Here is a 24,622-nt window from a genome sequence, read left to right on the forward strand (position 1 = left end):
GTAGTAATAACTGGTCCATTGACATGTTCGCTCATAAGCCATTAACATATTGTTTTTACGTTGTACTCATTACAAACAATACAGCAGACACATGACACAACAGTGCACGATGTTATTCGTCAGCTAATTCCCGCCCTATACAAGAACCAATCAGATTCACTGATGGGGGCTGATGGAGACTGCCACCACCTCTGCAAGTTGATGGCACCGGTGCGACACCAGTGGAGCATCAATGACGTCATCGGTGGAATTCGGAACACCGTGATGCCATCGGATTGCTCACCGGTGAGATTCGGAATACACTGATATTCTTAATGCAGCAAGATTAGTAGATTAGCAACACAAACTGCTTCTAAGTGGATCATATTCTTTGGTTCACTCTTTTCTACTCATGAAGTTTAACTAAACAGTTACTGTTGATCAAATAATCGTTTTCAAATCAACAATCATGATTGCAGATTTGGTAGTGTATTCATAAAACGTAATTTATTTAGAAATAAAAATATACATTGAAAGTTTACATGTGAGACAAGAGATATGCTGAAATTTAAGGATCATGTGTAGTAAATACGTATAAGAAATGTGCAAATGAAAGTGAATATTTACAAGCAACATGTATGGTTTATGAAAGAACTGTATGGCACAGTTTGAGTGATGCCGGAAATAATGTTTGTAAATCTAAAAGTACACACACACCATGGACTACCAAGTAGTATCCAACAAACACATGGAGAATCATCATATAAAATTACAAATATTAATGCAATTCATATAAAATTTAAACTTCTCTTATTCACAATTTAAGGCAACAATCCGGACGGTCATACTTTGGACAAAATCTCCACATAAATCATAGACATTCCCGAGGAATATATTTCACACTGCATTGGATTTAAGAAAAATGTAAACAAATTCAAACACGAAAAAAAAACCTAAAATAAGCTTTGTAGTCTATACAGCATGGCTGGCTAACATCTGGTCAGGACATTGCACATTCATTCTAATTTTCTTTAAACTACATTACATAAAATATTTATCATAAATTGTACTCTAATAAAGTCATCTTAAATTATATAAAATTCTTACTGATTTTATGATCATATATTCATTTTGTTTTAATACAATCTTTCTGTAGAAAAAACAAAATGCAGATTATTCTCCTACTGAGATCAAGATCCTAACCAGAACGACCTGTCATGATTTGAGCATTTCAAAATGTGCTTCTTAATGGTTAGAACACTCTAGGTATAACATGATACTGAACACGGTTGCTGTACCGCTCCCAAGCTGCATTGTAACGTTGTTTACAACGTGCGTCGTCTCTTTTAGCTCTATGAAGAAGCAACAATGTGACAAACAATGGCACTATATATGGCAGGGGATGGGCAATACCTGGAAGAGAGGGAACAGTTTTATTAAAATCCTGTTGAGTACTTAAAACTTTATTGGACTGTATCCATAAATATAAGAAGCTCCACAACAGAGGTCTGCATTGGACGTTTTCGCTCGAGCGCCAAGTAGTTCATAGCATAATCCGATAGGTAGCGCACATGCATGATGAGTAAAATTGTCACGAGCGATAAATCCTCGAACGGTATAAGCCGAGCGTTAGACATTCGTTCTTGTTACAGAGATGAACTGTGTATAACATCATAGATGTTTATCATTTCAAAACTTTGCAGTGTTTAACTAACCTCTCAATAGTATAACTACAAAACTTGCTTTAAAATGTAATATAGATGTTGTAGGTAAATGTTTTTTTCCCCCCACACGAGTGATTTTGTTTTTTCCACATCTGATAGATGTTATTGGATGTAAATGTAATTATTATAAAGGCAGATCACATCACGATAATGCAAGAACTGTATCAAGTTTTCCAATAATAATAATAATAATAATAATAATAATAATAATAATAATAATCTCTAATAATTGTGTATCAATCTTTGCGTCTGTAACAGTTGTGAAGCATGATTATTCGTTTTATTATATTTTCTGTGACGTTATCTCTGTACTAATATTGTTATTAACCTACTGCTATATCAATATTTTGTAAAATGTTTCTACATTGTCGCAGTATATAGGCGGAACACTATGTAAATCAAATACTGAATAATTATTAATTAGCAATAATAACTGTATATCGAAGTTTTTCATACTATTTTATTTATAACTTCATGTTCCTGTTTTGGTACGTTCCATTGACTGTTCCATTAAACGTTTGTCATAAACGCAGAAAATAAAGCCTTATTTTTACCGTGTGAGCAAAACATATGTGTATCTTATCTGTCGCCTTCCATACAAGATAAGACATATCGGTGAGATGACCTTGTACTGTGCTTCTATTTATTATGAGCGTATCACGACTGATCGTATCTCACTCGAGGGTGCGGCACTCGACCGAGTTCAAGCGAGTGATTTAACTCCAATGCAGCACTCTGCTCCAGAATGTATAATTAACATACATACCACAACAACTGGCCCACGTCCAATGCATTATGATGTCTCCAAGATAATTAGGATGTCGCACCCATCCCCACCAGCCAGAAACCAAAATTTTCCTCCCACGCTGGGTGGGGATGGTTTCCAAGTCTGTAACCACATAAAATTAAAACATATAAATATTCCATTTCAGTGTATCCACAACTGCATATAATTTGTCTTAAAAATATGAAGGACTATATTATACAGTGTGTTTTTCTAGGAACTGGACAAACCTATATATAAAAACAATGAAGAAATAACTTAATCGGTGGACCATGTTTAGAAATTAGCAGGCTTTCACAATTTGTAAAACAAGAGAACATCATTTATGATTAAGCCAAAGCCTGTTCACTTGTTATACAAATTATCAAACCCTGCTAATTTCTGAACATGGCCCAATGATTAAGTAATTTCTTCATTGTTTTTATACACGGGTTTCTTATGGCAACATTTCTTATACTCAGAAAAACACACGATTATATTTTTTATAGCTTGCTATTTTTTTATATCAGGAATTGATCACTTCTATCTGTAGTAAAAAAAAAAAAAAAATGTAATAGCAGTTTTCAATGTACAAATCTTACATAAAAAATCCGAACCTACAAATGACACAAACATAATATCTGTTGTTATTAAAACAGGATTTGAGGCTTATGAATTGGTACCTCGTATTATTTGCTTAAATAACGAAAATACTGAATTCTGTATTATAATTTTTCCATCTATTCTAAACTTTAAACAAGTTTTGGAAGTCTGCAGATTCATAATGAAGATTAATACTTGTGTTAAGTTGTACAAAAATTCGAAGCACCTTGCTTTTAAGTAGGTTATTTTACGACGCTTTATCAACATCTTAGGTTATTTAGCGTCTGAATGAGATGAAGGTGATAATGCCGGTGAAGTGAGTCCGGAGTCCAGCACAGAAAGTTACCCAGCATTTGCTCGTATAGGGTTGAGGGAAAACCCCGGAAAAAACCTCAACCAGGTAACTTGCCCTGACCAGGAATCAAACCCGGGCCACCTGGTTTCACGACCAGACTTGCTGTTACTCCACAGGTGTGGACTCTTGTTTTATTTTTCTTTCTATTAAGTTTATTTATACACACTAACATCTGTGATCATATCGTGTGTGGAGATCTTCGCGTATACCAGTAGACCATTTTTACTATTGTTGAGTTTCTGTTTTTATTACTATGTTTTATAGATGGTTTGTGTTCATGTAACTCATTTTAGATTTTGTTATATTTATGATATTGATGAGTAAGTTGGTGATGAATAATAATATGTAAATTTCCAATCTGGCATTTGGCTTTGTGAATGAGGGAAACCATGAAAAACCCCAGTCTGGACACAGGGTTTGAACCCGGGACCTTCTGAATGCGGATCTCAAACATAACTGTGTAAGCTACCTCGCTTGGTTTCGAAGCATTTCTATTAATAAGATTAATTTCAAAGATTCTTATGGTTAAGATACTGGAAAGAAATACTTGCAGTACTTACGGGCCAGAGCTGGATTCAGTGGATTCTTCCTGAATTCATTTTTCTGCAAATTGCTACCTCGGTAAATAACATAGCCAATGGTGTGGATTACAACAATAGCAGCCAAGGCATAGAGTGGGATTTCCAACCTATGAAATAAACAGAACACACACATTTGTACATTAATAATTTTTGCATGAGAATTAATGAACAATTATTATTTTACTAAATTCTGTGGAGTTCCACTTATTTGTACTTCAAGCCTCATATACTGCTAATGGTCTTGCCGAAGTTTTATCAATTTTGAGCTGAATGTGCTTCTACACTAAAGAGGATTTAAGAGTTGACTATCCTTAGAAAGGAGATACTTAAGTTGAGTTTCAGCGCTCCTGACAAAAGCCTCTACATAATGGGCTTTAAAGAGACCCAACTCGGAGGAAATGTTGAGACATCACTTCATACTCTGTTGGTTTGTCCAGGATTAAGCCAAATCTGGCATCAATACCTGGAGAAACACATGTTGTCTCCTGAGGAGAGCCAGGAAATCAAACCCAGCAACATCGTCAACCAGTCCTCCACTGCAGTCTCCTGACATGATATCACAGTCTACTATATACAGTCGCGAAGCTTGAGGTGATTTTTTGCAAATCTCGTGATAAAGCGCTCCAAGCAGTTAGCAACTAGAAACAATAGACTGTCCACGGTCGACTTTGGACTATGTCGTACTTCCATCGAGTGCTAGCTCGTTGCGTATTTCACATTGATGCTTGTGAAATGTTCGTTATTGGTTGTAATGAAAATGTTAATGGCTAAAATACAATAATTGGAATAATAATATTTTACTAGAGACGTAGAAAAATTAAGTTTGTTTTAATGAAATTTATTGATCACGTTTTATTTTCAATTCTGGTGGGATTATTATTGTTTAGGGCTACTTTTTTTTTTCAAAGGATATGTTTTTAATTATAGCTGTTAATTTTGTTGTTATTTTTATTTGTTGCTTTACTAGAGACGTAGAAAAAGTCTGTTACAATAAAATTTATTGATCACGTTTTATTTTCAATTCTGGTGGGATTATTATTGTTTAGGGCTACTTTTTTTTTTTCGAAGGATATGTTTTTAATTATAGCTGTTAATTTTGTTGTTATTTTTATTTGTTGCTTTACTAGAGACGTAGAAAAAGTCTGTTACAATAAAACTTATTGATCACGTTTTATTTCCAATTCTGGTGTGATTATTATTGCTTAACCTCATCCCACTTTGTTAACTACGTAAGCCTACACTACAAGTACCGGTACACGTAAGTTACTCCATTAATTCACATTTCCATTATTATTGCTGTAAAGGAAAATGCAAATTAATATTTATTGGTTTCATAGTTAATTATCGCTATAATCTTGAATGAGTGAAGCTATTATAGTAAATTTCAGTTTGTTTTGCACAAACAAAAATAATATTAACCTATTTCTTGCAGGTATCTTTGAGTTTATGGTGGAATGTAATATATTACATTAAAATAATAAATTAACTTTATGCATGTAATATTTCAATAATGGAAGGAAGGTGTTAATTTTTCCAAAAGAACACAACGAAAGTGTAACATATTTTGTCATCTGCTAGGAGAGAGATCTGCGATGATGAGGCGATAGTAGTGATCCTAGTGGTGGGCAACTACCCATGTTTGCATTTTTACTACATATTGAGCTTCGCGACTGTATATAGTAGACTGTGATGATATCCAGTTTATGGGTGCATAGTTCGTTGGCGGGAATGAATGAGTCATAAAGCACTACTTCTATTTGAAAAGGTAATGTTGTTATCTTAGCAATGAAGCTATCAGCTGACTTACGAATTCTAGAAAACACAAGATTTGACCAAACCAAGTGAACTTAACCATTTTTTATAATGGCCCTGAAGAGTAAAGGGAATATTGAAAAAAATTCTGAATACATGCACAGTCTCAAACTACCAAATCCGTGCTATCTGACAAGTATTATCTGGCCCATTGAAATCTAGACAAGAGTAAAATCTAATAAAGAACTACTCAAAGAAACAAAGTATACAGGAGGAATTCATGAATAAGAAAGAATGAGAAAAAATGCATGACCATACCCACACTGAAGAAATGCAAACAAAAAAATGATAATAGTATTTTTTCAAGACATTATATAATTATTTTCATTAAATTCAAAGTATTAAACGAAACATAAGTGGGGGAAGGGTTCAAAGAATAACAATTAAAAAAAAGCCACTCTAAAGGTTAGATTACACGATGACACTAGGTTTTGCAACTGGTTTTTATGTGAAATGTAGTGGTAACACTGAGTTATGACACTAAAAAGTTTCGGCTAGTTCCAATTTTTCGTGAAACGAAACTTGTAGCTTCGAGGTTAAACACGTTCTTATCTGTGATTTGATTTATATGCAGTGCAAACGTGTTTGTGGGATTTCTATGACCTAAACTTTAAAAGTAAGCAAAAAGAATCAAACTATTCCAAAGTCATTCTTAAATGATTATAACTTTTGGGATCTTCTACAACTATCTCTTTCAATAAGGCTGCAGAACAATTTTTTTTTAGTTGGTTATTTAACGACGCTGTATCAACTACTAGGTTATTTAGCGTCGATGAGATTGGTGATAGCGAGATGATATTTGGCGAGATGAGGCCGAGGATTCGCCATGGATTACCTGGCATTCACCTTACAGTTGGGAAAAACCTCGGAAAAAACCCAACCAGGTAATCAGCCCAAGCGGGGATCGAACCTGCGCCCGAACACAACTTCAGACTGGCAGGCAAGTGCCTTAACCGACTGAGCCACGCCGGTGGCAGAACATCCTAAATGTGATCTTCTCTTTATTCATGCCCTAGTTCAGACTTCTTTCTTTCTTCTTTTCTCATTTTTTAAGGTCAGTAATAATATCTCTGGGCTAAACTAGCATTGCTTATACATCTTGTATATACAAATCTGTGACAGGTTAGGTTTGGTTAGTTTAGGCTTTTATTATGCCTTGCATATACGATCAACTGCATCTCCGCAAAAAAATCCCTTTTAAATTTAAGGATTTTCACTTTGGAAATCACCGGAACTACCTCAGTGCTAGTTTCACCCATATCTGCTGCTACTCCAGCATTTAAATAAATAGCACTGAAGAAAAGTACAAAAGTTGTCATGAAACGACAGTATACGTAAGTCTCCATGTAAAGAACTTCCTTCATGAAATTAGTTGTGAAACCTATTGTCAGTGCATTTCAAACTGGCGTATCAAGGTAAAGCAATGGACTGCATTTGTCACGTGTGCTTACCCCAATCCTGGACCATTCACCTCAACTAAAGTCACCTGGGACAGCCAGGATTACCAGTGCTTCTGTTCATAGTTTAGTTCAGTGACTTGTACGTGGTTTGTACATTTGTACATGACCTTGATCCACAAGTTCGAAATGCGCTGAGTATAGTGTTGTCGTGTAAACTAGCCTTAACAGTGCAAGTAAATGATAAAATATTTACAAATATACCAAATTGGTGTATATAATCTTGCCAGTCAGTACACTATATAGCCTCAAACATATAGTACGGACACATACTTGGCTAGCTACTTCATTTGAAAATATAGTAAAACCTGCCTTAAACTGAACTTCAATAAATGGAAATATTTTCTGGCACCGTGACTTTAGGGTTGAAATATTACATTACTTACTTACAAATGGCTTTTAAGGAACCCGAAGGTTCATTGCTGCCCTCACATAAGCCCGCCATTGGTCCCTATCCTGAGCAAGATTAATCCAGTCTCTATCATCATATCCCACCTCCCTCAAATCCATTTTAATATTATCCTCCCATCTACGTCTCGGCCTCCCTAAAGGTCTTTTTCCCTCCGACCTCCCAACTAACACTCTATATGCATTTCTGGATTCGCCCATACGTGCTACATGCCCTGCCCATCTCAAACGTCTGGATTTAATGTTCCTAATTATGTCAGGTGAAGAATACAATGCGTGCAGTTCTGCGTTGTGTAACTTTCTCCATTCTCCTGTAACTTCATCCCGCTTAGCCCCAAATATTTTCCTTAGCACCTTATTCTCAAACACCCTGAACCTATGTTCCTCTCTCAGAGTGAGAGTCCAAGTTTCACAACCATACAGAAGAACCGGTAATATAACTGTTTTATAAATTCTAACTTTCAGATTTTTGGACAGCAGACTGGATGATAAGAGCTTCTCAACCGAATAATAACACGCATTTCCCATATTTATTCTGCGTTTAATTTCCTCCCGAGTGTCATTTATATTTGTTACTGTTGCTCCAAGATATTTGAATTTTTCCACCTCTTCGAAGGATAAATCTCCAATTTTTATATTTCCATTTCGTACAATATTCTGGTCACGAGACATAATCATATACTTTGTCTTTTCGGGATTTACTTCCAAACCGATCGCTCTACTTGCTTCAAGTAAAATTTCCGTGTTTTCCCTAATCGTTTGTGTATTTTCTCCTAACATATTCACGTCATCCGCATAGACAAGAAGCTGATGTAACCTGTTCATTGAAAACTGGCTTCAGTGGAAAATTTTCCCAGTTTCTTGTAATTCTGTTGACAGGTTTTACTATATATGCATAATTCAAATAAACTACTTTCATTACTACAAATACGATATAGTAAATTACAAAGACAAAAATACACAACCACTACAAACCTGTAGTTAAGCAGGAATCTTGTGATGATTGTAGGAATGTAAGGAAACATGTTGTAGCCAAGTGTTAACATGTAACCTGTGCCTTCATACCTAACCTCGAAAGAGGCCAGAAAACATTCCTCGAACCACATGTGATCTAGACAATACCATATTTGAAGCCCAGCAGCAAGAAGGAGAGTAGGTGAATACCCGCTACTTTGTTCCAGACTTTTAGCTATTATCGCCACATTCACCAAAATCTGCCACAACATTACAATCTTCATTTACTTCACAAGTACATAAATAGTAGTGCAACTTGCTACGAAATTAAGAACAATCAGCAACCCTCTTATTATTCTACTGCAGACATCCTTACTACTAATGCAGACTACATAATATACAAAGTGTATTTCACAAAACATGGTTAGTTTAATGGTTTTCAATAACAAGCACTGGACACTGAATTCACTGACTCTTCTCGATAAAAAAAAAACTCACATCTATGTGTTTAAGATAGTATTTTTCTTTAAAGTACCCAATAGCTGGTTCATAAATTTCTTTCTTTTCTTGGTGAACTTCCTGAGGCTAGTCAACGCTCCGTTTGACAGGTTTTAGATAATGAATGCTATTTCTTCAAATAATTAATGCTATAAAATGCTATTTTTAAAATCATTTTTGCTATAAATACAAACAAATTAATGCTGTACTTTGTAACGGTATGTTTGGATGGTTTATATTGTAATCCGGCAGAATGTAAATTTGGGTATCTTTCCTGAATATATATGTTTACAAAGCTACTTTTAGTATAGCAGTTTTTGACTATTTCTGTGTGCATGCGTCGATCGCCTTCGGCCCCCACCTGGATGGTGGAGGCGGAGGTGGGTCGTTGTGTGGAGTATGGTCAGAATGTGAGGCCAGTTGGAGATCTGCCCTGATACGGGTGGTTAAGACGAGAGGATCAATTGATCTGGAGAGATCAACTGGGTTCGGGTTGACTTTGGTTACACCGGAAGTCTGGAGGTTGTTACCGTGGCATGGGTTATGTTGGGTTGAGAGAGTTTTAAGGGATATGTAAAAAGGGTGTTGTTGGATGAGATAAAGCAAGTCTTAATGACCTGATTTTTAACCGATTAGTAATTGTTCAAATCCAAGATATTCTTGTTACTTTGGTTTGAAAGTTTGCTGTTAATTCTGTTTAACAGGAATGAAATAATAAAAGGAGACTATAAGTTACAGATACTTTTCTGTATTTTCAGTTACTCTTTGCTATTTGATGCCCTACCTAACTACTCTTTCATTGGAGCCAATTTAAAGCATTTCTGTGATTACATTTCTACAATGGTCATCACGTGGTTTTCAAGGAGTTCATGTAGTACTACATTTTGTTTCTCAAAATTTGTCCCCGATTGTGCCAACAACAGCCTCAGCTGAATTCCTTCAAGGAACTAGGAAGATTGTTTATTGATGTGATTTTCATCCACGGGATTATAGCAATTGCTATTAATATGCTGTCTATATTGTCCAGAGCCACATAGGCATTCACCAATCACATGAAAAATTATTTTCCGTCCTTCATGGTGGATAGTTTAATTTGCAGAAATTGATAGTACGGTACCAAGAATAAGCAATAGCATGCTATGTTCTTGAAGCAATAATTCTGTATTTATTATAATGTTAGAATATCAGGAAACTTGAATTTGTCTAATTTTGTAAAGAGGCCTAGTTGAGAAAGTGAGGACAATACTGTAAGAGGCCCATGAAAGGTTTGCTAAAATGGTTCCCATGTTTCTCTAAGAGGACACCAATTGGTTCTTGTAAGTAGTCCACACACTTTAGTTATGCCAATGCATCTCAGTTACTTAGTTCTTGACTTAAAGCTATTAAAATATTATAGAGGCTGCTATAATGAAACAAAACTAGCAAGGAAAACCAAAATGATTCAGCATTTAGAACATAACACAAAATCCTAGGAAAATTAAACAGCAACCATCTTAATAACAGGAAATGAAAACTACAGTGAAACTGTAAGCTAGTGATTGTATAATATGAACAAGACCATTTGAAGTGAGTGAATGTATGTATTTATAGTGGCTATCTGGGATATTAATATTAATCATTTTCTCCCTGACTTCCTAATGTAAGTGGATATGTAGAGCATGATTTAAGATTTTTGTGCTTTAAATGAGCAGAATTTTGAGATTTTGATCTGAACTATAGAACTGACAGCATAAGTGCAAGAAAACAGCTGGCAGATATATCTTAATATGAATTTTATGTACAAATGTTTCTCAAAGTTTCTACTGTCACCATTTCTACACCTCTGCATATAATCTATAGCATTCAAACAGAAAGCACACCTCAGAAAATTATAATTGCAAGACTGAAATAAGTCTGAGGTAACAAAAATCAAAAGAAATGTTTGAATGAATAAAAGAGATACTGGGAATATGCAGAAAAAAAAACGAATATTGCCTCATATCTCGAAAACAGTGAATCATAAACAAGAACTCGACATAATACCATGAATTAATTATACTTGATCATTGACAAGTTCTTGAATTGCAACTTACCAATCCTATGACGCCAGTTCTCACCAAGGAAGATTTTATATCAAAAGGTCCAATCTGAGGATTCACCTCACGGCCCATCCAGAAATCATAAATGTGACTTCCTGTTACAGCGTATGCATTCTGAGCCATGAAATGGGTTCTTCCACCTCTCACGTACAATAGCACAGCCAGGACATAAGCAAATATAAGTCCAGTAACAAAAAATTGAACATATTTGTCCACAATCATTGTTACAGGAAACTCGAAGTATTTGAGGAGTGCAAATATGGCCAGTGTGATAAAGGTATTCAGGAAACCTGTAAAGAAATAACACGAAAAATCGTTAATATGCAAGATTACTGAACCAGAACAAAAGGAATCATAGTGACCAATGCAATTTGTATGTCATTACAAATAAGGAAAGAACAGGAGAAAGTTGAGAAAGAAAACATGTAATTCATTAATTAAATAACTTATTGACAAGTCATGTTCATCTTGAATTTTATTTTATTGGGTTATTTTACGACGCTGTATCAACATCTAGGTTATTTAGCATCTGAATGAAATGAAGGTGATAATGCCGGTGAAATGAGTCCGGGGTCCAGCACCGAAAGTTACCAGCATTTGCTCGTATTGGGTTGAGGGAAAACCCCGGAAAAAACCTCAACCAGGTAACTTGCTCCGACTGGGATTCGAACCTGGGCCACCTGGTTTCGCAGCCAGATGTTCATCTTGAAGTTCTTAGCTTATTGTATACATAATAAATCTAAATTCAACCGACAAACTTCGAGGAGTTGCAAAGGACACCCAACTAAACAATTAAAGATAGGATACCAATGGTCAGAAACCAACTGTTCACAATATACAGGGTGTTAATTATTTCTAACTGAAAACTAATCTATGCTTTATTACCTTACTTTTAACTTCACTTGTAACATAATCATAATTCTATGGTGCACAGCACACACACACAAATAATTTAAAAGAAGATGGAGGGAGAGAGGAAAAGAGAGACAAAAATAACTTACCATTACAACGATACTGCAGTCTACCTAGCTTATCAGGTAGTCCATCAACAACTTTCCCCACAGGCAGAATGGATAACACAAATTGCAACAACACATATCCCAAAAACAATGCAGCCACCTCAATGTCAAAATATGCTCTCCAATCAAGTGGGATTTTGAAATCTTTGATACCATAATTTGCCTGCAAAAGTACAATTACAAGCAAACATTAAAATTATAACAGAATAAAGCTGAGGGTGATCTACATCAGCCCTGATCACTTGTTCAAAGACATGTTGTGCCTCAAATTTACATCAGTCTCAGCAGCTTACCATAACGTGTCTCATCCTAACAATGGAGCACTCTGGTGCCAAGAATGACAAGCTTTTTATGATATTATCACAGTCTAGTATATACAGTCGCGAAGCTCAATACATAGTAAATATGCAAACATTAGATAGTTGCTCACCACTAGGATCGCTAATGTCGCCTCATTACAGGCAATGCAAAATAGTACTGTCACTGTCTATTGTTTCTAGCACCCTCAAAACTCAAGCTTCGTGACTGTATATAGTAGACTGTGATATGTTATATTTAGTTCAATTACCGAATTCTGGCATGAAGTAATTTAAGCTTCAGTCATCACTATCTGTGACAAGAGTGTAAATTATTGCTTTGTCTTAGGCTCCAAATTTTTTAACATCTTTTAATTAAATACTTATATCTAATAACGTTTTAAATATACAATAGAACCCCTTTTAATGACTCTCTAAGAGATTATTTTTCTTTTCCTTAATAGAAGTTTTTCTTACAAGAGGGTTTACATAAAATGAGAAGGAAAAGCTAAAATAACTAGTACTAATATGTGTGTTATATAACGAACATTATAATCATTTAATTGTCAATTATTATTTACAGTACATTTCACCATAATATTTTCTAACTTCGAATGGTGAGGCACAAATGTTTTTCCATTTGGTTCAACCTGACTCACACTGAAACTAGGCAGTGAAAATTCCTTTTGTGCGAGATCGTGCGTATTTGCTTGGTTTCCGCACAAAACCAATACGCGGTAAGTCTAAAATTCCACATTCAGTATTCCCAACCTAACACACATAACAATTTCCTTCTTCTTACCGCTTAAGTGACATATTGATTTTACTGCTTTAGGCTTCTAATATATTATTTTTAGAGATGTTCAATATAGTAATAATTATAAATTGGAAACTTACCACTGCAATTTCACCTAAACTGCATTGTTAATTATTGTTTTTAAATATTTGCAAAAATTAAGTAAACTCTACAACTCCACTAAAGTTACTGGATTCGTGATGCAAGTAACATTAAGGAAGCTGTGAAAAAATCAACAAGATTCCGGATGCCGATGTTATTACTGCAATATGTTATATAAATAATATTGTTAAAATATTAAAATGAAAAATAAATCATTACATAACCTTACCGTTTGTCTTAAGTTCGCATTTATGGACTGGGGGAAAAAGAGACAGACATATATCACGGCTTGCTGGAGTTTTAAAGCAACAATTTTGAAGATAGATATTTTTGTTTTACAAATTTGCCGTCACTGAACAGAAACCAAGATGGAGATTTCATTGCAACTAATTAGAAATTCCTCTTTCAGGTATGTAATAAACGATCTTCACACAAAATAATGTACGATACACGAGGGGTATGTTTTCTTTCAATTCTCGGAAATTAAAAAAGCTCAACTACGTTTCGCCTTTTCAAACTTTTCCTCGAACATGAAAACTTCAACATACTGCTCTTGTAACGCATATTACTATTTTCTTCTTCATTATGCACAAGCAGCATAAACTAAGAAAAAAAAACTTGAAAACAGGATCCATACAATTCGCGAGAACAAAGCAAGAATTATTAAAAAGTACAGAAACTAATTTATTACAAAGGAAATATAGTTATAGCTTATAATGAACAATTGAAAAGGAATTCTGAAACCAAATTACCTAGTCTGACTACTTTTGAGCAATGTCTGCAAAGTTACAGTAGTCAGAAATAGGTTTTTCCTCCTTCATCAGGACTGATTTATAATCTGAAATATAATATTGCTTTCAACATACTTCTAAATTCTACACAATGAACAAATACTTCTGCATACCTTAGAACAGTATATATGTGTCAATAATAATGATGCTTGTGAAAAAAATTGTAACACTAAAATTCCAAATCGGCCACCAAATTCAATGATGTCTTCATTTTCTGACTTTGACGGGGGCTGCTTTTCTGGATATTCCAGCTCTCTTTCCTCAGTTACCTTCAGATGTTCAATCTCTTTAGTTTCTTCTAATTTCTCTTGAAACTGAAAAATGAACAAAATAAAAAAATAGTACATTATGCAACGAGCCTATAATGGTAGTAATTAAGACGCGAGTATGTTTGTTTATGAAACGAGCGCAAGCGAGTTTCATAATTTTCATACGAGCGTCTTAATTACCATTATAGACAAGTTTCATACGACTTTTTATGCTCGACCATATTTCTAACTTGAAATTATTCCTAAGTATTCTTGTTATGGTTATCTAAGTGAAGAGCGGAACTGACCTTCTAAATTGTAATATATGCGCAGACGCGAAAGTATTGATTTTTTCCGAGGGACGAATGTCATTGACCTTAATATAATCTAGAGAATAACATGAACATTTATATTGATATATATGGTCTAGTGGTCAGAGCTTCTGGCTATAGTTCATGAAGTCCCGGGTTCGATTCCCGGTTAGAGCACAGGAATTTTTCCTTAAAGGGGATTATTCCTGTGTTCGTCCATAGTCTGGAATTTAGGTTAAGTTTAGATTTAAGACCTCTCCTGGCACTACATTATCATAATCATCCTATCACATCATCGGGGTAATGTAACTCCGCCTTCCAGGCGCCCCAACCTCAGAAGTGGGTTACAACTAAGCCACGGCCAGGAGAGAAGACCAGAAATGTCGAAAAGACAACCTGGTGGCATTGGATTAAAAAAATATATATATATTTTGATATAACCTCGAAATTGATTTAGAATTGAAAAACGAGATGACAAATTGAATTTATTTGAATATTATTTAAAATTAAGGCTAATTATTATAGTAACAGAACATAACCTTCTCCGACAGTATTGGATTTCCAGCCTCCGTGACGTTTCGCTAATTGCTTTCGATTGCATATCCGAGAATAATCGATACTTGTGGTCTTATAATGGTACAATGGTGATTTCTCATTGGTTGAACAACTGAACTATAATGAATAGGTGTACTTTAATGAGGTGCATTAAAGGGCTGCTACCAGGTATATAATTACTACATTTCGGCATGGTCGAGCATAAAATAACTTTCAATATTCACATTTATCATCTGGTAATTTCGAGTATCTACATCATTTTGTTGACGCCTTTATTCTCTTTCTCTTCCCCTATTCCTCCTGAATCAAAACCTATACTTACCGTAACAAAAATAAATAAAATTCTTAATAACGAAAAAGCAGCAATATTTAAAGAATATGGATTATACTGTGCCATCAAGACAATGAAAAGAGTGTAAATTTAACATTCAATTCAAGTAAATATAATTATATTAGAATAAATCAAGTATCATTATTCTGAAATCAAAATCAATAATTTGTATTTAAATTACACTTTTTAATTTTCTCGGTATTATTGCGTAGAGAAATTTAAACATAAAAAATGATCAGTGTGACACAAACTCGCCCATTAAACATAAACTCACACTAGTACATGACATAACTCTTCACACAGATACACATCATGCATAGCATGGCCCACCAAAGTGGTGTGCAACTTGAAAATGAGTCACAGTCCTGCCATCTCTCTGCAATATGTAGAACCCGAATCACGCAAGTAAAGTGGACATTAAAAAAAAATCTCTTCTCTCTCTCTCTCTCTGAGTTATAATTTTTGACACTTTTTGAAGTTGATGACCCAGCTACTGCTTGTATGACGGCTCGTGACTCTGACATAATTACAACTTTCTGAAATTTATTTATTCTGTATAACAGATTCTGTAAAGCTATATAGATAGCTGTTATTTCTCCGTCAAAATTTGTTGTAATGGATCAACATTATGGTAAACTGAAAAAAAACAGGCCATGTAATTCCAGTGCCTTCTTCAGGTGGCCTGAGTGATCCGTCTGTAAAGATTTGTAGCCATCCTGAATGTGGATATTTTGAATTGATGGTTTCTAGTGATCATACTCACATTATTGTGTTATACCTGATTTAGACAATACTTTAACCCTGCATATATCAGTGTCTGCCATGTTATTCTAACATAAGTAAATGTTATACATACCATCTTATTGGCTGTAATTCTCCTTATGAGTACAACAGAAGATGCAACAGAAGATTCTCTGGATCCTCTTGTTCGTGGTTGGAAATCAAAATCAAATCCGTCTCCTCTGTCATGGTTACTCAGAACTACGGAGAAACAAGAATATGATTATCTTTGTCTCCTTCCTTCCAAGCATCACAACATGCACCACACTACATGGGTAGGGGACCTCGAAGCATGCATTGCTGTTCAACTCTGAAAGCTTACCTCGAGGGTAATGAATTATTTCTTCTTTCTGTGTAGATGTAACTTCTGCCGCTGAAAAACTTCTGGCAGGAGATTTTGGTTTGCGAGCAGGAGATTTCCTCCGACTTGCTGTCTTCCTTCCAGGAGAAGGCTTTCTAGCTGCTCGACTTGAAGATTTTTCAGACACGTTTGGAGATTTTTCAGGACGACGTGCTGGAGATTTCTCAGAGCGACGTGCTGGAGATTTTTCAGAGCGACGTGCTGGAGATTTCTCAGGGCGACGTGCTGGAGATTTTTCAGTACGTCGGGCTGGTGACTTCTCAGAACGACGAGCTGGAGATCTAGATCGTTGAGTCGCCACAGCACTCTGAGCCACTGCCACTGCTGCAGCTGCGGCAGCAGCTCGTGCAGGAGATCTCCGAAAGTTTCTCTCTGGCTGCTTAAAAAAATGAGAAAGAAAGTGTATCACAAAATGGCACATACTTTCTCGAAGTACATATTATTACTCAGCGACTGAAATAATTACTATATTGAGTTAGCTCTGTGGTAGCAGGTCTGCCTCCAGACTAGCCGGCCCAAGTTCGATTCCCGGAGGGGTCGGAAATTTTCATGTAAAATTTTTACCTCGGGACTAGGAGAGATGGCACTGCACAACTTCTAATCACTAAATTGTGCACCAATATATCTGGGTTAAATCCCAAATCTCTCCCCAGAGCATATGAACAGAAGGCATATGTCACTGTTGATAGTGATTTGTTCGTCAGATGGGGATGTTAAGCCTGGCAGTTCCCTTGGTGCTATTCGACAGAAGTACGCTACATGCCGCACCGGGTTTTCCCTTCTCCATTTCTCACCATCATCATCATCATCCTACATTACAATTACATGAACACTTACACATGCACACACTATATTAAGTATATCAAATAAATTATCTGAAATCATAGTCTTTTAGGCAGCTGGCTAACTCAATTGGTAGAACAACTGGCTATGGACTGAAAGGAAGGAGTTTTTCTCATTGCTAAACTTCCAGAACAGCCCTGGGGTTCACTCAGCCTCGTGTCAAATTCAGTGCCAGGTCTTTCTGGTGGGTAAAAGACAGTTGGAGCATGGTGCTAACCACCTCCATGTCCCCTATGCACCTTCCTGTCAAACTGAGTACTGAGGTTTTCCCGAGGGCAACTTGGCTCTACAAGAGGGGACTACACACAGACCCTTCAAGTTGGAGATGTCATAAGGCTGATGAAATCACTTTCCAAAATTAAACGATCTTTGGCAAGTCTCCCTTAAAGACATTACACCTCCCTTGAAGGGGTTAGAATTGTTGGAAAATTAAAGCAAGGGGCAACACAAATGATCCTGAAGGATTGAAGTGCTGGAGTCATTAACTGAAACCCTCTCCCTGCAAATACCATACTATTCCATTGTGAAAGCAATTGTTGTTATGAGTTTATCAAACTGTGAATGACTATATGAACATATTCCACTGAACATCAATGACGAAATACTATATCGTGAGGGTTGCTGGATGTCTGGATTTCACCGGATATGTCCTGATTTTTAGGTTTAATTCCTGAATCTGGCTAAAAATTGTAAAAAAAAAAAAAAAACAAGAAAATGTCCTGCTTTTCTCTCTCGTAAATTCTTAGAGGAATTAAGTTTGTAAGATTTAATTTGAGACATCTATGTTGTATGAATTTCCACAAGTAATTCCTAGATGTAAATGACAACAATTCATGCTCAAACAAATCGGAAATAAAACAAGGTAGTTTATTTATAATACGCAGACTTAAAAAGTTAATTTAATTAGTCATTACTAACACTTTGTATCAATTTTATTGTATACTGAAACTAACAATTTATCTTATTACATAAAATATTGAGAATAAGCTTCACATCTCATGTCACATTATCATGCCCTGCTTTTCATTTTTTCAATCTGGTAACCCTAACTATAGTACAGCATCTTTTCATGTAAATCATCTTTAAAATGTATGTACATGGACTGCCAATCTATGTTTCTCTATTACACAATACATGAAAAATGAAATGTTTCATGAAACATACAAACAGTACATATATGAATGCTGACAAGTGAGTTCTATATAGTTTATATAGCAGTCTTGGACAGGACTCAATTTTTTCATTTTAAAACTTAAAGAAATTTGTTGGGTAATTTTGTGACAACAAGTACTATTGTAATTTCGGCATTCCCTGTGGATGTTCTCTCTAGTTTTGATATTTTTATTTTAAGTGCCGTTCTTATTTCACTTATTATAGGTGTTAATTATTACATTACACAGTACTGTGAGCTAGCAGTGTGTAAGTTTAGGTAAGCAGCTACCTTATGAGCAAGGTTTATGTATAGAAATGACGTAATGGCAAATTGACAAAAAATGTTTATACAATTTCCCAACACAAATATTACTGTGCCAGTGATTTGAAGACTTAATTCGTTTAAACATAAATAAATGTTTATATTCTGAAGTTTACTCGGGCTATAATGAAAGTACGAAATATTGGTCTGTACTTTTTTATAGCAATACATAAAAAGAATCTAAATTTTATATATTTATTAGTAATCTTACAGTTCATATATTACACAACACATTTACTACTCGGGGAAATGTTTTTCGAACCTTAGTGACAATTATGTTTACTCTGTCTCTCAAATATTGAAGTTTCAACACAAGCTTTCCCTCCTTCCCAACATGCAGCAATCACATACGTATATGGTTGGGACTTCTGCGACAGATTCAGCATAACAATAGACTTTCATCTAAGAAAACACAAGATACTATACTGACAGTGGACAGACATTAATTAACCCACTAACATATAGTACCTAGAAAAATTAGGACATTATTCAGGCCTAAATACTGCATGAAATTTATATATATACACATACACACATAATTTTAATGATAAAAACTTTAGATTCAGTTATGACATTGAAAGAAAGCCAGAGAAAACATCCATCTGTAACATCTAGAAATATCCTACATTTATAAAAGAGTTAATCAAAAATAAATGTTCAAAAATATTTCCTATACCTAATGTTACATATACATACCATTATATGTCTTCGCTACAGCTCTGTTTAAATAAGCTGAATCTTCGGACTTCAAAATAATACAGTACTGCAAAAAAAAAAAAAGAAAGAAAAAATCAATAGAAAATTATCCATCTCCCAAGAAAACATAAAAACTGATAAGTCCAATCTTGTTTTAAAAAACTGTAGGCCTACACTTGTTGAGGAGGCCCATTCACCCACACAAAGAAACAGACCTGACCTAACTCCACTTCTGGTGATAATAACTAGAGCTAGGATTTATATGTAGTATGAGTTAAGAAATGACGCTGAGTATAGTTGAGTCGATGTGATGCCGGTTAAGAAGGTTTTAAGCCTGGTTGACAAGACTCGAAATGCAAGAAAAGTCACAAGGACTAGACAATGCAGCTTTTAAACCCCCGCTGTTTTGTAAGTGGTGGTTAAGAGGATTAAAGACCCTTAGTGCTAACTAATGGAAGTACTGAATGACAAGAATGACAAGTACAAGGAGTGGGGCGCATGGCTTGCATGTTTATAAACTATACCAATTAAAAATATTAGCTATTACTACATACGAATCCTAGCTCTAGTAATAACTTAAGATTTAGTGACGTACAGAACACATATGTATGTATGTATGTATGTATGTATGTATGTATGCATGCATACCTAATCACTATTATATTGAATATTATAACTGAAATTTATCTTAAAAGTGTAAATAGCAGTTACAGTGACAGGGCACTCACTACTAGTGGTGTCATCCCTCTCGACATGATAGACCTCATGCTCATACCTGTTCCCCTCTCACTAACTTACCACTGATATCGTTGACCTCATGTCCACAACATACTCACAGTATCACATTAATGTGAAGCTCGCTTTGTGATATTGTCAAAGGCTAACCAAAAGATAAGTACAGGAACTTCATTTCGCAGTAAACTTACACTGCGAAATCACTTGGATAACTTAGCTGTATTGTATATATTTTTTATTTTATTGGGTTATTTTACGACGCTGTATCAACATCTAGATTATTTGGCATCTGAATGAAATGAAGGCAATAATGCCGGTGAAATGAGTCCGGGGTCCAGCACCGAAAGTTGCCCAGCATTTGCTTGTATTGGGTTGAGGGAAAACCCCGGAAAAAACCTCAACCAGGTAACTTACCCCGACCGGGATTCGAACCCGGGCCACCTGGTTTCGCGGCCAGACGCGCTGACCGTTACTCCACTGGTGTGGACCGCTGTATTGTATATCTCGTAGAAAATATAAGGAAACAACTCCTAGGAATATGTGAAAAGATTTCAATGATTTAAGATCCTCGGCCACACGTCACTTAGATATCCCTCAACTAGCCCACTAACCTTGTAAATACCGCTTGGTCCCTTGTTATTACCTTATTGTGGAACAAATTTGTGGCAAAACTCTTTAAATACACATTACCCTGGATTGCTGCAGCTGTTTCTTTTCATTTCTACATTATCGGATTCATTTTACAAAGTGCTAAGAAATGGCGTTCCTGTGCTTAATATTTAATCAAGTGGTCTTTCATTGCAAACCCAGTATTCTCCAATCTTTCCTATTTTATGTCTCTCCCTTAGTTTCCGCATATGATCCATATATCTTAATGTTGTCTATCATCTGATATCTTCTTCTGCCTCAGTCTTTTCTCCTGTTCACCATTCCATTCAGCACATTCTTCAGTAGGCAATTTCTTCTCAGCCAGTTTATTTTTCTCTTCTTGATCAGTTTCAGCATTATTCTTTCTTCGGATAAATCGCAATATAGCGAACGCCAGTAGGGGAAGCTATCCCCAGCCACATGAAATGTGTATTCGACACAACACTAGCCTATCACGTAGTGTGTCTGATGAGCTAGTAGGGGAAAAGTGGAAGGGGTCGTGGGCGGAGCTTCTACGTTCGCTATATTGCGATTTGCCCCTTTCTTCATCTACAGAGCATTCAAGCCAAGATGTCCACTCACTACCAGTGGCCGTGCGGTCTCTGCATACTATACGGGTCGCACATCTCCCGCCAAATGGTGACCATAATTAATGGCAAAATAAAATTCATAACACTGAAATAAAAGGGTTATCTTATTGTAGTAATTGCTGGAAATGGTGACCTTCGGCATTCAAATATATTTGACATTGCTTTAGCACATTCTGGGCACTTTCTGTAGTTCATTTTCACTTATGTTCCATATTGCTTGTCAGATGTTTTCCTTCAATTCATCCAAGGTATGTGTACGATACACTCTTTAATTTACCCCACAAATAAAATTCACATGAATTTAGGTTGGGGAATTGCAGAGACTACAAACCACTTCTCACAATGCACTCGAAAATATTGGCAGTTCTTGCATTGAAACATTCACAGTATGTGCCGTCCCATTGTCCTGCATAAAATATGGATAGTCTTTTTCCTCAACTGTGAAATTGGCAAAGAATGGCTGCAGAATCAATAGTACATACCACTCACAGTTTATAGTCTCCTCAAAAAAGATTGGGCCTATTATTCTCCTTCCTGATATTGCACAGGGTCTTCTGATCATGTAACAGCAGTTCCAAAATATTATGTGTGTTTCCAGTGCTCTAATATCTATTGTTTTGTTTTTTTACATAGCCACAGAAGTGGAACAATGACTTGTCGCTGACAAATACTAAAGTGAGGTCTACTAAACCATCATGGACTGATTGCTGATACCAGTTACAAAAAATTATCCTAGCCATGTTTTTTAATAGGTTATTTTACGACGCTTTATCAACATCTTAGGTTATTTAGCGTCTGAATGAGGTGAAGGTAATAATGCCGGTGAAATGAGTCCGGGGTCCAGCACCGAAAATTACCCAGCATTTGCTCATATTGGGTTGAGGGAAAACCCCGGAAAAAACCTCAACCAGGTAACTTGTATTTCAGTTCCTCTCCCACCTCACATTCTTCCCACCAAAACACTCAAGATTTCGATTAGTACTTTTTCCTATCAGTTCTCGTAGCTGTGTGACTGAAGCGGTGTTTAATATCCAATAACTACACCAGCAGTGGTTCACGTCCCCATCAACCCAAGACAGATTTTGATTACTTTTTCTTACCTTTTGTCCCAGCTCATTCACTCACTCCCTTTTTCCGAAGCACCTAATAGTGACTGGGGAAGGGATATCGACGGGCGTTCCTACAATTTCATCCAAATGCATAAGAGTTCTAAAGGGCATAAATCCAACAATCACTTGTATAGGCTACTACAATAATTTCACGATTTAGGTTACCTCACTAAAGTTACTTCATCACAATTTCAGTTAAATGGTTCAAATTTTAAGTCTCAATATTCTGAAAAATTGTGCCTCCTTTGATGTAGTTCTTCTGAAGAATTATAATTCCATAAGCTACAAAACTACTGTATCACTCTTGATAATGCACTGGTATGTTAATGTAACTTCACAATACCGCGTGAGTACATATGACATTACTAAATTGAATTACTCTTGGTCCAGGGACCATAACTTTTTTTATGTACTTATTTATTTATCTACTCTTGTGCCATCAATAAAAACATGTATTTTAATTATTTTTAATTTGCAGTCTTTGTGCATAAGTAGGCTTACGCTGCATTCCTAAGTATAGTGGACCATTCAACCTATGTACCATATATTGGTTTTGTTTGTTTAGTCCGAAGACAGGTCTGAACCTCATATGTGATACCAAATAGGCACCACATATAAGGCAACTAGGCCAGGAGGTAATGGGGTAGGGTGGCCTGTTCTTTTCTCCCTCTATTGCACTGCCAATTAGCTACATATTACACTAATCAGACTTATCTTTCTTAAATGACATAATTTTATATATGTACAGATTATAAAGGTTCTGGGACGAGGATCCGTACATTTTAGTCAACTTCATTACCAGAATCGCTTTCAAATAATTTCCAGCCTTTCCTCCTAGATCATAGAATTATACTTCTATGATCTAGGCTTTTCTTGAGCTGGCACACCAGAGGTAGAGGTAACGGTCATTGGCACCACTGGTCATTTCTGGACAATAACCTTTGACTTGAGAATACGTCAATGTGTATTCATTCTGGAAGTACATTTATGTTACATAAATGTGGAACAGCAAATAATTTAATACACGGTTTCCATACGCTAGTTGTAATCATTAAACACAACTGCAATGAGAAATGAACCATGACAAAACTATAGTTAAAATATTAATGCCCTAATATTACAACATATATATAAAAACACGTAATTTAGTTAAATCTCAAATGGCATATGATGTGCATGTACAGGTTATCTCATATTTAATTTTAATTCTAGTTGATAATCTCATATATACTTTACCTCAAAACAAATTTGTGTTCAGAACACGAACTTCATCCAAACAGACGCCTTTCTACCAAATCGAAATGTGTCATTGAATATCATTGGTTAATGACAATCAATCCTCAAATTTTATTGGTTGTTGTTATAAAACAGATTTGCCCGGAAATTGCTATAATTATATCAACTTCAAACGAAAAGCTTGTTTGGCTTTGTTTTTTTTTATTCGTTACATTATAAGTATTCATTAATATTGTTAAATTTTAAAATATGACCTAGTTAGTTATTTAAAAATGATTTTTTCTGCGAATAACTGAATTCTTCTTGTTCATTTGTACACAAATCATACAAGTACCAGCAATAAATATGTGTACATATCTGTAACATTTTCTATTAATTTCATATTCATATTTACGATTAATCATTGTGCATTATTTTCCGTCAGCAGGTTTATTTTAGTTCGCTCTTATGCAAATCATATAACTTAAATAAGTATTAATTTTGATTGAA

General features: G+C 35.5%; 1 protein-coding gene across 2 annotated transcripts; it reads right to left on the reverse strand.

Annotated features, from left to right (window-relative positions):
* Positions 1-471: 471 nt before the first annotated feature.
* Positions 472-24,269, reverse strand: LBR (lamin B receptor). 2 transcript variants are annotated; one of them, XM_069846425.1, is made up of 11 exons: positions 24,134-24,269; positions 19,816-19,882; positions 16,764-17,178; positions 16,518-16,642; positions 14,330-14,530; positions 12,214-12,394; positions 11,207-11,502; positions 8,658-8,896; positions 3,985-4,112; positions 2,470-2,592; positions 472-1,392 (listed from the first exon to the last, which is right to left on the reverse strand). In XM_069846425.1, the coding sequence occupies exons 2-11, from the start codon at positions 19,816-19,818 to the stop codon at positions 1,232-1,234; spliced, it is 1,872 nt and encodes a 623-aa protein (XP_069702526.1). In that variant the 5' UTR covers positions 19,819-19,882; positions 24,134-24,269; the 3' UTR covers positions 472-1,231. The 2 variants fall into 2 exon arrangements, with proteins under 2 accessions (XP_069702526.1, XP_069702525.1); XM_069846424.1 differs by having other exon boundaries at positions 16,764-17,181.
* Between the last annotated feature and the right edge of the window lie 353 nt (positions 24,270-24,622).

Source organism: Periplaneta americana, chromosome 14 (assembly GCF_040183065.1).
Source record: "Periplaneta americana isolate PAMFEO1 chromosome 14, P.americana_PAMFEO1_priV1, whole genome shotgun sequence".
In the NCBI taxonomy this organism is placed as follows: domain Eukaryota; kingdom Metazoa; phylum Arthropoda; class Insecta; order Blattodea; family Blattidae; genus Periplaneta; species Periplaneta americana.